The 16,269-nt window shown below is 36.5% G+C and overlaps 1 protein-coding gene across 17 annotated transcripts in view; it reads left to right on the plus strand.

The window, feature by feature from the left end:
* Positions 1-16,269, plus strand: part of PPFIA2 (PTPRF interacting protein alpha 2) — a 329,493-nt gene that overhangs the window by 310,750 nt on the left and 2,474 nt on the right. For 16 of the 17 annotated variants that reach the window (XM_051795691.1, XM_051795696.1, XM_051795695.1 and 13 more), the window contains 9 exons: positions 2,838-3,038; positions 5,122-5,184; positions 6,583-6,612; positions 8,139-8,314; positions 9,152-9,249; positions 11,009-11,184; positions 11,279-11,347; positions 12,281-12,440; positions 14,078-14,167. In XM_051795691.1, the coding sequence (XP_051651651.1) occupies positions 2,838-3,038; positions 5,122-5,184; positions 6,583-6,612; positions 8,139-8,314; positions 9,152-9,249; positions 11,009-11,184; positions 11,279-11,347; positions 12,281-12,440; positions 14,078-14,136 (1,032 nt within the window). In that variant the 3' untranslated portion in view covers positions 14,137-14,167. Of the gene's footprint in view, positions 1-2,837; positions 3,039-5,046; positions 5,185-6,582; positions 6,613-8,138; positions 8,315-9,151; positions 9,250-11,008; positions 11,185-11,278; positions 11,348-12,280; positions 12,441-14,077; positions 14,168-16,269 lie in introns of those variants that run through there. The other variant, XM_051795708.1, reaches the window with a different exon arrangement.

Consider the following 16,269-nt stretch of genomic DNA (forward strand, 5'->3'; position numbering starts at 1 on the left):
GAAAGCCAGTTGAAGCATTTGCATAGATTTGGAAAATGGGATGATATCTTCCTTTCCAAAAAATATCTCTGTTAATGTGGAACAATACTTAATTTGGCTGCTACTTGACTTTTTCATAGGACTTTGGGAGCTCTGTAACCAGATTTGTATCAGAAATATTCAGTATTGCAGTAAAAGCTAATTTGCTGGAGAAGTGAACATACAAAAGTCTATACATGTCTACATACCAAGAAAGATCTGCCCTTGGTATCATTCAGGGCAATTCAAAATTTGAATTAGTTTTTGACAAGTTAAATCCTCATAGTTTTTGCCTTGATTTGTAGCTGAAAAATAAGATATCCTTCCCACTGTCTCAGAGAGGGGCTGTAAAGAGAAATTGAGGGGAATTTCTTGGGAATTATGATGCCAGTGGCACAGGAGAACACATGAGGAAGTTTATGTTGCAGTATTCAATGGAGATTGATGATAAAAAGATAGGACAGAAGTACTGTGTTTATTCAATGAGCATCAGTGCATTCAGTCAGCAGATGTATGCGGTGCGTTTCATACTCTCCTGAGGAAAAATTTAATTTGTGACACTTTGACTAAAGAATGAAATAAATATTAAAGAAGACAAAGGCTCAAATTTAAGAAGTATATATGATCACAGTTGTGAAATTTTCAAACTTTTCAGGGCTTAACTTTTCAGCCTTAGTATTTCTTCTGGTTGCTTATATGTAGCACAAACATAGTTTAGATATATTTTAAGAATTTGGAGTTTTCTTAATTAATTCAGAAAAAGTATATCAATCTTGATATCTGAGTTCTCTGTCTAGAACAATTACTGTGTCCTCTTTTTAGAGCTAACATAACATTATTTTCTGATAGAGACAGCTATTTGCTGAAGAATTTACTTATTTTGTTGAAGAACTAATTTACCTGATGAGCAGCAAACATTTGAATCTGTTTCTGCAGGGTGAATAACTCCCAGTATTTATGCTTTTCTGCTTTTCAAGTGCATATGTGAAAAAAATTAATGTCATAATAAATTAGATTATGAAATACATTTTAAAGCTATGCATAGTTTTCTCATGGCCCTTTGTTTAAGTGCAGATGGTTGTTATCTACATAATTTTTGTTTTCTTTTTTTTTGCTTTCATGAAACTTTATATTTTGTTACAGTTTTTTGGAATTAGATCATGTTTTTAAGGTTCAGACTATCATTGGATGGAGGGTAGTGGCTAATCCCATCAGTGGGAAGGACTTTTTGAAACACAATGCACTCATTTCTCAAACTCTTTGATGCATCAGGACTCAGCACAGAAAAGCTTGACTGAGCTCTTTTGGAATATGACAGTCAAGTCTGTTTTCTAAGTGACATAAAAGTGAGCTAACAGCTGTTTTTTAAGGAAATATTTCCCATAGGAGGTATTACTTCTTAATAACCACTCAATGATTCCCTGTACTGTGTCAAATGAAATGAAAACCCTTTCAATTTGTCACTGCTTTCCAGATTTGTTGGTGAATTTACTGGTGGCGTATTTTGACTAATTTCCTCAACCTCGTGTCCTCTTTTAGTAAGACATTATTAAGATTAAAAAAAATAAAATAATGAAATCAGCTAATTCTGATGGCCTGTTTGAGATGCACCTAGCTAGATCTTTGTTTTCCATTGTATTATCCCTAAAATGTCAGTGATTATGGCATCCATTGCTTATGTTTTTCTCACAGGCTTTGCTAAGTATAATGTACTTCATACTGTGATAAAAACTTCTCACATGTACGTATCCCTGATATGGAATTATCTCCTTTGGGAAAAAAGAGCTGTAGATACTGACAGTCATATCAATGGGCCATTGCAAAATGAGAAAGCTGAGAAAATCAAGAATAACTCACACTCAGTAGGTCCCAGGAAAGACTGCTAAGAGCAGAGCATACCTCTTACAAGGAAAGACTGAAGTGGTGAAGCTTGGGGCTGTTGCTGATCTGGGCTAATAAGTTTAATATAAGGAGAGGAAAAGCATGCAAGTGCATATCTGCTGAATCCACAGGTGATGTAGCTGAGTTCACACTTTGCTGCAACTTCTAACCAGTATTTCTAGCTAGGATGTGACACCACACCAGGCTGTACACAGATTTACTGTAAGCTCTGTCCCTGCTAGGTTGGTTGTCTGAACTTTGCTTGGTTTATTTCTAGTAAGAAATTAAAAGCTGAGAAGTGTACAACTGTGCCCCATGAGTACACCATGGGGACTTATATGGAAAAAAAAAATCATTTTTTGTGCAACAGTGAAAAAAATTACTTAATTCCTCTTAGATTATTTTCTGTATATAATATTATCAAATGGGCAGTAACACTGCCTTTGCCACTACTTGCTCATTAAAAGCCTGGGAAAGGAGTAGTCCAGGGGATGCAGGCACACAGCTCTAAAGCGACTTCAAAGCATGCCTTGCTTTAAAGTTCTGGCTACAGTAAAAGCAACAAAATGAATTCACATGAAGCCATGGCAATTTCAAAGGTTCTGAAGCAATTTTATTTTATTAAAGACTGTGATGTTCATGCTTATTTGTGTGTGTTACCATGCTTATTCAGATTGATAGGTGTCCTGATGATTCATTTAGTTATTTAATATTGGTCATTAATTAATTGATTAATAGTGGTCACAGCACCAAGCCTGACAGAGTTTGGACAACACTCCCAGGCAGATGGTGTGATTCTTGGGGCTGTTCTGTGCAGAGCCAGGAGCTGGACTGGATGGTTCTAATCGGTCACTTCCAGCTTGGGATATTCTATGACTGTCATTGCATTTGAGAAATGAAGCAGTGCTCTGGATGAAGCGTGTCCTTTCTCTCGGCAGCTGTGGCTAGGTATGCCAGCCTGGTATGTTGCTGCCTGCCGTGCCAATGTGAAGAGCGGAGCTATTATGTCTGCTTTGTCCGATACTGAGATTCAAAGAGAAATTGGAATCAGCAATCCTCTTCATCGCTTAAAACTCCGATTAGCAATCCAGGAGATGGTATCACTGACAAGTCCATCAGCACCTCCAACATCCAGAACAGTGAGTCCTGTTCAGCTAACTTTTTCTTCCCCGATTCACACTGCAGGAGTCTGCAGAAAAACTTCTGTAATACCAGAGTGGCTCTATGGTGACACACACTTCACAATCAATGGGAACAATCTAATAGAGACTCAGAATGGCCTGTTCATCACTTGATTGATTGTTGATTGCTGATGTTTTTCCTTTATCAGATATTCTTATTTTTTTTTAAGTCATGCTTCTGATTATCCCTGATGTTATTTAAATTATCAGTATTGAGCATCTTGTTTGTAATTTTTGCCTTTCTCTTCCTTCAAGTCATCTGTACCAGCCTAATCAGAATGGTTTCTCTTTTTTTTTGTTTGTTTGTTTCTCTTTTTTTATTTTTTTGGGGGTGGAGAGTAGGCAGGAGTTGGGAGAGGTTGTGTAGGAACACGGCTCTTTTAAATTTTGCTCCTATTCCCCTTTTTTGCTCCCTTTCCAATGTTATCTAATCTGAGTCAGCTGGCTTTAGGGTCTTCATGCTTTTAAGAGAAGCAGTGATTGGAGGTGTGAAGGGAGCCATCTGGAAGGTAGAAGTGGAGTGTGTGCATTCAGTGAGCAAGGGAGAGAGTGGCAGCAGACAGGAGGGAAGTAAATAAAGAAGAAACAGAGATGCAAGGCAGAAAGAAAAGGGGAATATATCAAAAAGAGCAAGGAAAGAGGATAGGGGAGAGTAAGAATCAATATGCTATAGACAAAAAAACACCTTTTAGTTGAAAATGAAGAAAAACAGGCCAAATGGATGAGGAGAAAAAAAAGAAGCAAGATAACAAAAGAGGAGTTTCATGCTGGGATATGGTGATGATGATGGCTATGAAAGAAGTAATGGAGTTGGAAAAAAAAAGAGGCTTGATCAGGTGGAAAACACAGCATAGAAGTGAGGGACATAGACTTCTACTCCTGTAGTGTAGCTCAGATGTCTACTACAAAGACAATAATGTTAATAATAATAATATTTATACTTTGTAGTATCATGTCTTCATGAAATTCCTGGAGAATCATTTGGTGGAAATTAGAATTCAGATACCTTAGAGAGGTACCAGATCCACATAAGCAACTGGGCAACAGGGCTCTCATGTTGCTGTTGATTGGCCTTTTATCTTCATATTGCTAGTGTTCTTTAAATATTGTACTCCCACATCTGATACTTTCTCCCCTGAGAACAGTTTTATGTGTCATAACCATGGTAATACTATGAATCATAATGGATTTTACTTAAGTAAGGCAGAATAGACTCAATAATGTTGAATTACTACACAAAATTAATTTCAATTTTAAAAGCATAAGAGCATATTTCAAAGCATAAAAGTATTTACACTTATGAAGTGAGAGAACATTACATTCAAGCTAAAACTATTAGGAATACTTTTGCCTTGGTCTTTTTCATTCTCCCTGAGCAACTGTGAGCACAAAGCTGTCCTGCCCTGGAATGTGCATTTCTGAGTCCCAAGTCTTTCTGCCTCCCCTCTTTCTCAGCAAAGGAGTTAATTTACCTCAGCTCTCCAGAAAACATAGCAGACACCCACACCCCCTCCCTGCCTCATCTCATCGTCCTAGTAATAATCTGATGGAAAACAATAGGATGAGGAAAAATAGTTTTACAAATGAATTCTCTTGACATTTTTATTTACATAAAAATGGCGAAAATAATAATTATTTAGATTACAATATGAGCATGTGATGTGTGCAGAATATTTGGGCTGGAAAATCTCTGGGAACTGAAGCTTACCTCCAGACAGAGCTGTGAGCTAAAAGTTGAATTTGCCAGTTGTTTATGAAATGTAGCTTTAATTATTATTCTTTCCTTTGTGGCGGTGCTCTGCTGGATTTCATCCATCAGTTCTAGTTGAAATGCTCCATCACATCTGTTCAGAATCCACTAATGGAAGATACAAAACAAGTTGTCTAAAGTTGTCTCTAGTTGCAGCTTGGTAGAGGCAAGAACGTGGTTGTGCTGATGGTGATGCTATGCGCTGTTAACTTACAGTGGTGCTGCCTTTCTTCTTTACCACTGCTTACCTAATGTGGATCCCACCTGCCTTCCTGCGGGCCTTGTCCATAGCCCTCAGGCAATGTTTGGGTGACCCATGAAGAAATGGAAAATCTTGCTGCTCCAGCTAAAACGGTTAGTCTTTCCATTTCCATTTAAAATGGTTTTAGTGCCCCAAAAAGAATTGGGCTGTATCTGCTTTAACACAAATACTGTATCTTCTGTAGGATGTTTCCCAAGCATGCTATTAGAAAGTCACAGGGAGTAATGAAATTGAATTTAAAGAACAGTTACATAACCTGTCAGCAAAAGAATTTATAAACTGTATTGCGATCACAAAAATTGTGTGACCCTAAAACCAGTACTGGAGTTTTAGAGTACATAATATTTTCAGTGCCAGTGTGAAACACCATTTAACGAAATGAAATTGTCACGGTTACGAGTGCAACATTTCCACTGTACTCTACTCCCTAATGCCTCTTCTAAATATAGTTTTATATATGCTGACACAGAAAGAAATAAGAAAGGCTTGAGAGTAGTGCATTACACAACTTCATGTTTTTATTAGTCCTGTGTCTTGCTTTTTAATTTTGGGTGCATGGAGAGTGTAATTTACTGATTGATTTTTGTCAAACCTCTCTCTAAATGCTAAAATAGTTCTGACTTTTTTTTTTTTTACTTGGAACATATGTTATTTTAGGTTTTGGGTTTTGGCATTACATCATAATAATTCTATAAAGGTGCTTATAAAACATGATACAATCCTACAATGAGATCTCTGAAAAACCAATCTTCAATTTGGAAAACTTTATAGTCAGACCAATCCATAAATGGTGGAAGAGGTACTGGAGCTAAATTTTGGTGCAGTAAAGACTTATCTCTTAGAAGTTTATGCGTGTTATAGTATTTAAAGTTTTATCATCAACATTAATGAAGCCAATTCTCATCAATAATTTTTTATTTTTTTTTTTACAACTGAGTTGATTTCCAGTTTTATTATTGTTGGTAAAGATAAATGCAAATATAACAACACTGAACTGACTACTGAAGAAGTAGACTTGATCCTGTTTAACTGGTCAGCCAGAAAAATACGGTTTTGCCATAAAAAATGTTATGTAAAAAGCTCCTTTACAATACACTCTCAAGAAGAGAGCTTTTTGTTGTGAATATTTTAAAATCTAACTAGAAACAAAAAGTGACATCTCTAATGCTCAATTTATAAGTAAGTGGTTGTGTTTTGATTATGAAACTGTGAATTGTTTAAATAATGCTTTAAAATTTCACTGAGATATGATGATTTTATACCATGAAAATTCAGCTAGATTTGCCCTAGTAAGATTTTATGGGTTTGGTCTTGTAATTTTTCAGGTAGTTTAGCCCAGGATGTTGCCACTGATTGGAGTTATTTTATCAGGTCATTTTATGTATATTTTTTCATTGTTATTAACATACATATGAAAACCACATATTTTTATAATTCTTTTTTGTTGTCTTTTTACCTGCTTTACTAATTGGCTCCTGCTCATAATACAGAAAGAGTCTGAAGAAGGCAGTTGGGCTCAGGTATGACCTTTCACGTGATTTTTTTAAACTGAAAGTTAATAATAATATAATTGATTACATCAATATGCATATAGTACTGTACTGTGACAGGATCTCAATGGGTGGATTACAAGACGTATTTTAGAGTTCTTCTAATACAAAGAATATATTCTCTGGGCAGGTTTGTTAGACAAAACAGAAAGAGGTACATATGCTGTGAATAATTTTCATTAAAAAATTACTACATTCCAGAGACATATTCTACCTCCCACTTAAAACTAGTAGAAGTATTTGAGAATAGGATAATAAAATATGTCAAGACTTTGAGACCTAACTTTTCTAAAATTACTCTGAATTTTTTTTAGAGCAATTGTATAAATCACACCCAAGTATCAGTCTACAAATAGTTTTGTATAATTCAGTTACACTACCAATTAGATAAATTTTTAAAACTTCTTTCTTTCTAATATATACCGATTTTTACACAAGCTTGCTATCTTTACTGATGGCATTCCTTTTCTCTTCAAAATCTTACAAGAATGAGAGATGAGTGGAATATATTTCCCCCCACAGAAAATATATCTGGCTTGTACTGTGTTATTCATTTTTGTATAATGGCATTAAAAGCAAAACCAAAAAGTTAGGCTTGAAAGTGATGCTCAAAGTTGAGCATGATCTTGCTGAGGAAGTGTTAACCTTGCACTTTATGAGTTCTCTGTTCTGTTAAAATTTGTAGTACAAAATAATTGACAACAGTGAGATGTAAAAATCTATTTTGCCTCTTAATAGTGCAACTTGTGTAAAAATAGATTAGTATGCATGTTTTTTCATAGCTCTCTTCCTCACCCTATTGAAATTTCAGCTGAACAATGAAGCCTGAATACTAGCTTCTAGGAGGAAGCTGCTTTGCTCCTATCTCAATTAATTTATTGAGCTCTACATATGATGCACTTAGGTTCAAGCTGTTCACAGCTGAAAAGGTCTCATTAAAATGTAAGCCAAACAACTGAAATTGAGTGCCAAACAACTGAAATTAACTTTTACTTTCAAAAGGACTACAAGTGTGTAACCATGAAGTTTCATTAGATAGTATTTAGAAAATCCTATTTCCCACTAAACAGTGACACAAACCTCAGTTGATTCTCTGGAGCCATGTTTGTATTACCAGATTCACAGCAGGATTTACCTGGCATGAATATTCTAGAAGGTCAGCTGAAAGCAAGTAAGATTATGAAACACACACTTTTTGATTGTGTAGCAAGTTTGCTTGCATTTAAAACTCAAAACTGAAAAAAAATCCTTAAAATTTACAAGGTTAGAAAACAAAACACAATGGGTAAAACTGCTATCAGTAGCAAATACCTCACAGTGGCTCCCTCTTCCAATGTTAAATGTTAAAACAGAATTTATTTTTTTTAGATAGAATTTCTCTAAGCTAGGAAGTCTCACAAGAAATGAGCAGAGCAGATATATTCTGTCTTTAATCTGTGGTGCAACCTTGAACAAACTCAAGAATTTATTCCTTCTCTCTTTTCTTTTCTCTGTAGACCCTGGCTTATGGTGATATGAACCACGAATGGATAGGTAACGAATGGCTCCCCAGTCTGGGTTTACCTCAGTACCGAAGTTACTTCATGGAATGCCTGGTAGATGCGAGGATGTTAGATCACCTGACAAAGAAAGATCTGCGTGTGCACCTAAAAATGGTGGATAGTTTTCATCGGTAGGTTGGCATAACAACTACACCTATAAAAATGCTTATGTGTCTGCTGTAGTACTCAGGGTGCACAAAATAAAAACACTTTCTGTTCTTCTGGTGCAGAAAACCATGCACAAAAGTGAGGGCTGACTGTCCGAAATCTGAATTGAGAGAGATTTGTTTAGTAATAGCAACCGTATTGCAGTTATACCTCTCAAAACCAAGATACTGGTACAGACAAATTTCATAATGAGCAGGGAACCATTACTATATCAATAAACCCTTAACAATACAGAAATAGTAACAATTTAAGTGGTTTAAAGTATCAGAAAATGTTAGACTAAGATTCAAAGCCCTGAGATCTCATAATAATGCAAAGCTATTTTGTGTAGCACATAAAAGCTGTTAACAGTACAAGCAAATTGACAGTTGCTCAGGTTACCTAGGGATATGCCTGGAAGCTAAACTGGAAATATGGCAATAAAGGTATTTAGACTTTAAGGTGAATGTGACAAGAAGTGTCTTTTTACTAAACTGTCTGATTTGTAATTTTTTTTGAGGCCTGGTTTGACAAAACATTTCGTGGCTCGCAAGGGCTGACCTTTTCTGAATACAACTTTTAATGCTTTGGATTTCTTACACTAGAACATTTATTCAAACATACTCATTTTGATTTTGTCCATTTTATTCCTGAAATCTGTGAATTTTTTTTAATGGTTTTGCTCTCTTCTCTGTTCTCAAGATTTGCTACATGAGCACCATGAAACACCTCATGTGAAGTGCAGGAAACACATCCTATATATGTTCCTATCTTCAAAATTATCTTTATTAACTCTGTAAATGTTTCTCTTTAAATAACAGAACAAGCTTGCAATATGGAATCATGTGTTTAAAGAGGTTGAATTATGATAGAAAAGAACTGGAAAAGCGAAGAGAAATGAGTCAGCATGAAATAAAAGGTGATAGTTCCTGGGAATGAATACTGGGAATGTTTCTTCTCTTAAAACTTGACACTGGTAACCCCTTGTCATGCCATTTTAGCAAAGCATTTAATGTGCTTTAAGTGTTAAGTCCCTCTGTCTTCAGAACACATCCTAGCTCCTTAAATTAGGCGCAGTCAAATACTTTGCTAAATTGGGGCTGCAGTTCCTAATGGCTGTTTGATACATACATTTTGCTAAACTGGTTTTGGGGACAGATTTTATCTGAGCCTCTTTCAGGGTCAGAAGTGGAAGACCAAACAGCCTGCAGCTCAGTGGGATGTGCTGGGGACAATGCTGAAAAACGGGAGTACTCAGGACCCTCTCACTGTGCTCTGGCTTTTGAAAACCTTTGCCTTTGATTTCTTACATTAGAACGTATCATAGCAAATGTTGCTTGGAGGGTTGACCACTGAGGCAGTTGATTGGTATATAAGAATAGTTCCTAACAAAACTGACCTTATTAGAAGATTTAACATCTGATTCTAAAGATTTTTTTCTGTGTAAAGCTCTCTAGAGCACTTGCAGGCTCACTTCATGGTTCCTTTAATATATAACAATTAGGGTGGTTGGCTTTTTTCATCTATCACAAATGAATCCTCTGATTCCTTTGAGCATTTCTAGCTCTAGCGACTACAGCAGTCAGCACTTCTCAAGCACAATGCTGATTAGAAGAGCTAAAAAAAACCGGAATTAGAAGGGGGAATGGCTACAGTGACAGTGTGCATGTGCTCAAGACAGACGATGGCATGCACTAATGAAAAGACTTTGCCTTGGATGTGCAGGCATCAGTGCCAGTCAGTCTGAGTGTGTTTAGCTTTAGACTGACATAGGAGAATTGTGTATTGGTCTCAAATTCTGGTGTGGCTTCAGTGCTAGTCACTGCTAGGACAAGGGTAGTAATTCATAGCCTCCTTCACCCTGTTGGTCAGTTATTCGTGGTCCCAGGAGAGATTTGGTCTCTGCCTGCCCCCATGCTTCAGTTGATCCTGACCCCAAAGTCTGGGATGCTCTTGGCCAAGCGATGGAGAGTGCTGGCTCCCAGAACAGCTACATTAGCTGGACCTCTAAGGGTTTAGGAAAAAGCCTCATCACTTAGTAACAGAAAACTCAGTATTATGTTTCCCAGTCACAACTATAAAGATAAGTAAATTTTTTTTTTAATCTTAAAAGCAGGGCAGGCTATTTTTTAGAATAGCCTCAAAAATGGTTTTCTAGCTCATTTTTTGCCTCAGTTTTATAATCGGCATGGACTTTAACAACTCTACCAGCTTTCTGAACTAAACATAGTTTTAGTCTCATCATTTGCTTTATGGCATGTTATAAAATGGTAGGTGCTGACACAACTCTCAAAATGTTTAATACAAAACTCCCCAGCGAAGCCCTGAGGAATGGATATTTCTCCTGTGCCCTTGCACTGTTTAACTGTAAAAACATAGCTAAGGATTGAAAAGGGTATATATAGGAAGAGGAAGGAATTGCATTCTGGAGATGCCCTCTGGAAGCATATTTCTCTTTTGGAAACATTATTTGGTATAAACATTTAACTTGAAGATAGCTAAAATCACACAGAGTTTTTGAATAGGAGATATTAAAGCTGAATTTGCTAGAATTCCTCTTTTAAGAAATAAAGCAGTATGACATCCACAGTGCATGCACAGCTACATACATGCATGTACCTGTACAATTTGGAAGTTAAGAGGTAGCAGGAGACTGATCCAGTGTTATGTCCTTACAGATGTGCTGGTATGGAGCAACGATCGAGTCATACGCTGGATACAAGCCATTGGCCTCCGAGAATATGCAAATAATATCCTAGAAAGTGGTGTACATGGTTCACTTATAGCACTGGATGAAAATTTTGACTACAGCAGTTTAGCTTTATTATTACAGATTCCAACACAAAACACCCAGGCAAGTTTGCTTATGCTACTTATTGTTAATCTGTACCCATTACTGCCTTTTATTCATCTTCAATCATTTTAATTGTTTACTTTGGTATCTCTAGGCACGGCAGATCCTTGAGAGAGAATACAACAACCTTTTAGCACTAGGAACTGAAAGACGACTTGAGGAAGTAATTAATTTTATTTTAAGTATTTATAAAATATCACAGTGAAACATTAAAATTAAATTGAATGCATGAAGACATGTTAATTCTCACATTGTTAAAAAAGAGTTAGTTAAAGCTTTAAGAAAAAATTAGGAATGCCCATCAAGGGCCAGTGTGGCTACATACTTATATCACCTTTGATGCTAAATGTGGCACTGCACTCTTACCTTAAGATGAATATTTTCCAGAGAGGAAACATGCAGAACATGCAGAATGGAAGTCCTACTGGCCAGGGCAAGTGGCAGAAAATGTGTGTGGGTTGGATGCCTGTGCAATCTATTCTTTAGGCTACTTACATCCTTTATTTAAAAATAAAGAAGAAAGAAGGAAAATAGATTTTCTGTTTGTTTCTTTTTCATTTTTCAAAGTTAATATTAATCAAGTGCATTTTGGGGCAGTTATCTGGGATCAAGAATCTCAAATCCAATGATGGAAATTATTCATATTAATGTAAGAGTCCAGTGCAAAAGTGTTCAAGTCTTGGACTTTTGCATATGAGAAATAAAACTTTTAAAGACTTGCTGAAAATGTGAGATGCATATGAATTCTGTGCATGCACGAGTGTTTAATCCTTTATTAGCACTTTATGTAAGCCTGCTAATGCAGTAACAAACCACTGCACCGTCACTGTATAAGAAAATTCTACTTTAGCTGATACTAAAGCCCTCAACTATATCGAGCCAGAGATTTAAGAAGAGCTTCCCACCCTAACATTTAATATTCTAAAACATTTACTTTTGCAAGTGTGTCTCGAACACATTACAGTAACTGGATGCAGTGCAACAGAGCAGGGTAGTTATTGTCGAATACATTTAACAGTGGGAGAGGTAACACACAGCAGGATAATTAATCAAAACATTTCATTTTGCTTTATCAAATACAACTCTGTGTTGACAGAGCGATGACAAGAACTTCAGACGTGGCCCCTCCTGGCGACGACAGTTTCCTCCGCGCGAGGTTCATGGGATCAGCATGATGCCGGGCGCTTCGGAAACGCTGCCAGCTGGGTTCAGACTAACCACAACATCAGGGCAGTCACGGAAGATGCCAACTGATGGTATGCAGTCACTTCTGCACTTCCTGTTGAAAAGCAAGAGGCTTATCCTAGCATGCTAAATTGACTTTTAATGCATGCCTGTCTCGCACCACAAAAACTGTGTTCATTTAACTGGGATGAACAGAGTCTGGGAGAGTTGAATTAGGGAATAGAAAAGCACTGAATTGGCATACTATTGATTTTTTCAGGTTTGCTTCAGCCTGTCAGTGTTTATTTAAAATACAAAAAAAAAAAAGGCCATCTCACCATCCTATGTCTGCAAAGGAAACATTGGGAAAGACAAGAATTAATTTACTAACTTTCAACTAAGACTGCATATAATATTTAAGCAAATTTTTCAGCTTATTAGCCTCTCAGCAGGTGGGGTGTATTTTAGAGAATGAACTTAGAATGGGCTATCATCTCTATTTTCCTATCTGATTTTCAAATTAGGTACCTTAGCCTTGACCATCAAATAATTGAAGTTGTTAGCAGATAATTACCATCAGACGGGTAGTTAGCAAATACTGAATTTCGGGCATTAATTGAGTTCCTGTATACCCATCTTAATTTTCTTTGGAAACCTTTCAATTTCCAAAAGATGCACTAAGTCAGCAATGATTGGGAAAGTAATAAGCATACATAATGCAACAAAAAAACATAATTAAAAAATAAGTAAAATTTAAAAATCATTGTAAGAGAGCAAGGAGAAGGGACAAATCCCATCACAGCTATTTCTTCAGATATATGGAAGATAAAGCCAAATATGCCTGCTTGAAGTTCTGAGAAGCATCAGTACAAAGACTGGCCCATTTAAAATACTGCCATTTATTTCATCATGAGAGGATTTAGGTCTATGGATAGACTTGTCTCAAAGTAATTTAATGCACCGCTTGTAGTGATTACATTCTGTAACTCTTGATTGAACTTGGTATGACAGTATTGCCACCTAAATTCCATTAAAGCCATCTAAATTCCATTAAAGTTTCTCACCTTTAAAAAAAATACTTTATAGTTGCAGTTACAGAACAAATAATTTACTGATTGCATCACTGAATTCCATTTGTTCCTAGCTCTCATGGTATTTCCATGGCCCACATTACTGCAGCAGCTAAGAATCTTACAGACATTCATAGATTTCATCTTCTAGCCATGGTATGATGTAGAAGATGATATTCCCATTTTACAGAAGGGGAACTAAGGCATAAGGGAGACTTAGTGATTTACTTGAGGTGTTCCAGACAGTTTATTCTTGAGCTGGGTACTGAACTTAGTAGATTTAAAGGTAAGTAATTTTGAAGACCTACATCTTCATCCAGGATTTGGCATCCTATCTCGAAGCACTAAGAATGCAATAGTATTTAAACAGCATGATAGGACTTCTAACAAAATAAAGAGCATTAGAACTTATAACAAAATAAAGACAAAAATTGAGTTTTAAACTGTATTCACTTAATACAGACTCCAGTAGCACATCAGACTTGAAGAAACACTGAGTTCTGAACTAGACTGTGCCCGGATCATGTAATAGAAAGCCACAGACCAATTTAACAGCCACCCTTCCAGTGGGAAACTGATTGATTTATTTTCCTCATGATCTTAAAGAGGTTCTGGTTTGTTTCTTTTTTTTTCTTTTTTTCTTTTTTTGCAATTTCCAGTTGCTTCATCACGACTACAGAGGTTAGACAGCTCAACAGTTCGTACATACTCATGCTGACAAGACCTAGCAAAGAAGCCAGCACTGAATTGTGAGTATTCATAAGGGGTCATCATGAAAGCTATTTGTAACTGTACACTACACCCCACATTATCCAAGCAAGAGCCAGCATGGAGCAGAGGACATAACTAAAGACTCACCAGGGTGGTCATTTCCTCATGACAACAGTCTTAAGCTCAGTTTAGGTGATGCTACCAACCATAACATTTTGGGGACATGGCAGTGGGCACAGGGAATGAATTTACTCTATGAGAATTCCAAAAGAGTTCTACCATGAGCTGGGGTGGGGGGCAACACTAGTAAAGCAGAAGATGTTTACTTTTTTTTTTTAATTAAAGCTATGGCTCAATTTAGAACATCAGGTAGCTGCATAAAGCTAGAACAAAAACTTCCCCACACAGAAAATTTTGCAAAGTTACCTATTGCACTTCTCAAATCATTCAGAATTGACAAAGAAAGGATCCAACTCTGAATCAAATTTAGTACTGGAATTCATGTTGCATTTTTTACCATTTATCTTTTAAATATGGCTATGAATATCACAGATTAACTGTTCCAAAGTTCTGTGGAAATATAGTTTTCTACTTCGTCACAAGTTTTGCAAAAAATCCTAACATGATGAGCATTTCCATCAATATGGCACCATTTCATGCTAGTATTTTCTCAGTAAAACAGTTTTCCTTTAAGTTACTTGAGAATTTGTAAGGGAGCTGGAAAGAATATTTGGATATCACCAAAACCTCATCAGGCATCAAACATGCTTCAATAGCTGTTGCATATTGTAGGCAAGATATGCCAGGATCTGCAAGAAAGTAGGGGGGTTTTTGTTTGTTTGTTTGTTTGTTTGTTTTTTAGATTCCCAAGACTGGGACAGGATTGGGGCCATCAAGATCTTACTAACTCTGCATAGATTCAAGAAGTGCTTAGGAATAGTAAATGTTAATAGCGGGAACAGTAGATTGCTCAGGATCCTCCTGATGACAGGAGCTTTAGTTCACAGATGTTCAGGAGACTGCAAGAGTATAAAACCTTAATCTTAAAAAAGGGCACTTTCCATGCCACCACTGAAAAAATAATCACCAGGGGTGGGGTTTTTAGTTTCTTAGTTTTTTTTTTTTTAAAGGTAAGTTAAGCAGCTGGTCCTACAAAGATGATGATGAAGCACATAAATTACAGAAATCTTTTTCTGTGTACGTACGTATAGATTAGAGTGTGGTGACAGCAGAGGTGCATACATTTTCTTCCATGTGCTTCAGAACTGTGTGCTGAAAGCAATAAGGTATGACCAAGAAATTAAGTTCAAACACCAAGCTATATATTAGGCCAACAGTAATGGGCCAGGCACATGAGGTGAGGTTTAAAGAGTGCAACAAAGGCAGAAACTGAAATTTGATATGCTAGCAAAAATTAAGATTATCCAAACTGTTTATTCCCACTATATTAAAAATCATCTAAAAAGTAGCAAATGAAAACCAGAAGTAAAGTAACAGACTTTTCTGGCACTATTATATCAAACTTCAAAATTTAAAGAAATTGCCTGTATCTCAAAGATGAATGCATAAACAAAAACTGCTCATGTGTGGGATGTGAGCTTAAAGGACAACAGAGGAATTTTCAGAATTTTGTGATCATAGTTCCTGGGTAACAGTTTCTTCATGGAAGGAACTGATTGATACTTGGACAAAAGGAAATATTATTCATTACAACATGCTTCTTGAAATTTTCCAGATCCAGCTTAGACTGAGACCAGACTTGTAACAACTTGCACCATCAGCAGCTGTGTTACTCTGGTGAATAACATATCTGCATGCATAGAACCAGGGACTGATTCTAACTAAGCAGCAGAGGGCAGGGACAGCTGGATGAGTTTTTATATAACAATATAAAAAAAATTAATATAATAAAGGGGAATATGCCTACAAAGAACAGGTCGAAAAGAGAGCTGCAAACAGATTGCATATGGAAAAAATGCTCATGGCCTATGATCACAGCAGGCTGCAGATTCTTGCATTTTGCTACTCTTACAGAGATACTCCCTTACAGAGAATGTCAAAGCCTTGTATTTCAAAATAATTTATGCCAACAATACCAATTGGATACAACCTTACAGTGTCTTACAGTGTTTCTTCACAG

This window comes from Manacus candei, unplaced genomic scaffold (assembly GCF_025592945.1).
Source record: "Manacus candei isolate 608988 ecotype Guabito, Panama unplaced genomic scaffold, ASM2559294v1 h1tg000043l, whole genome shotgun sequence".
NCBI lineage: Eukaryota > Metazoa > Chordata > Aves > Passeriformes > Pipridae > Manacus > Manacus candei.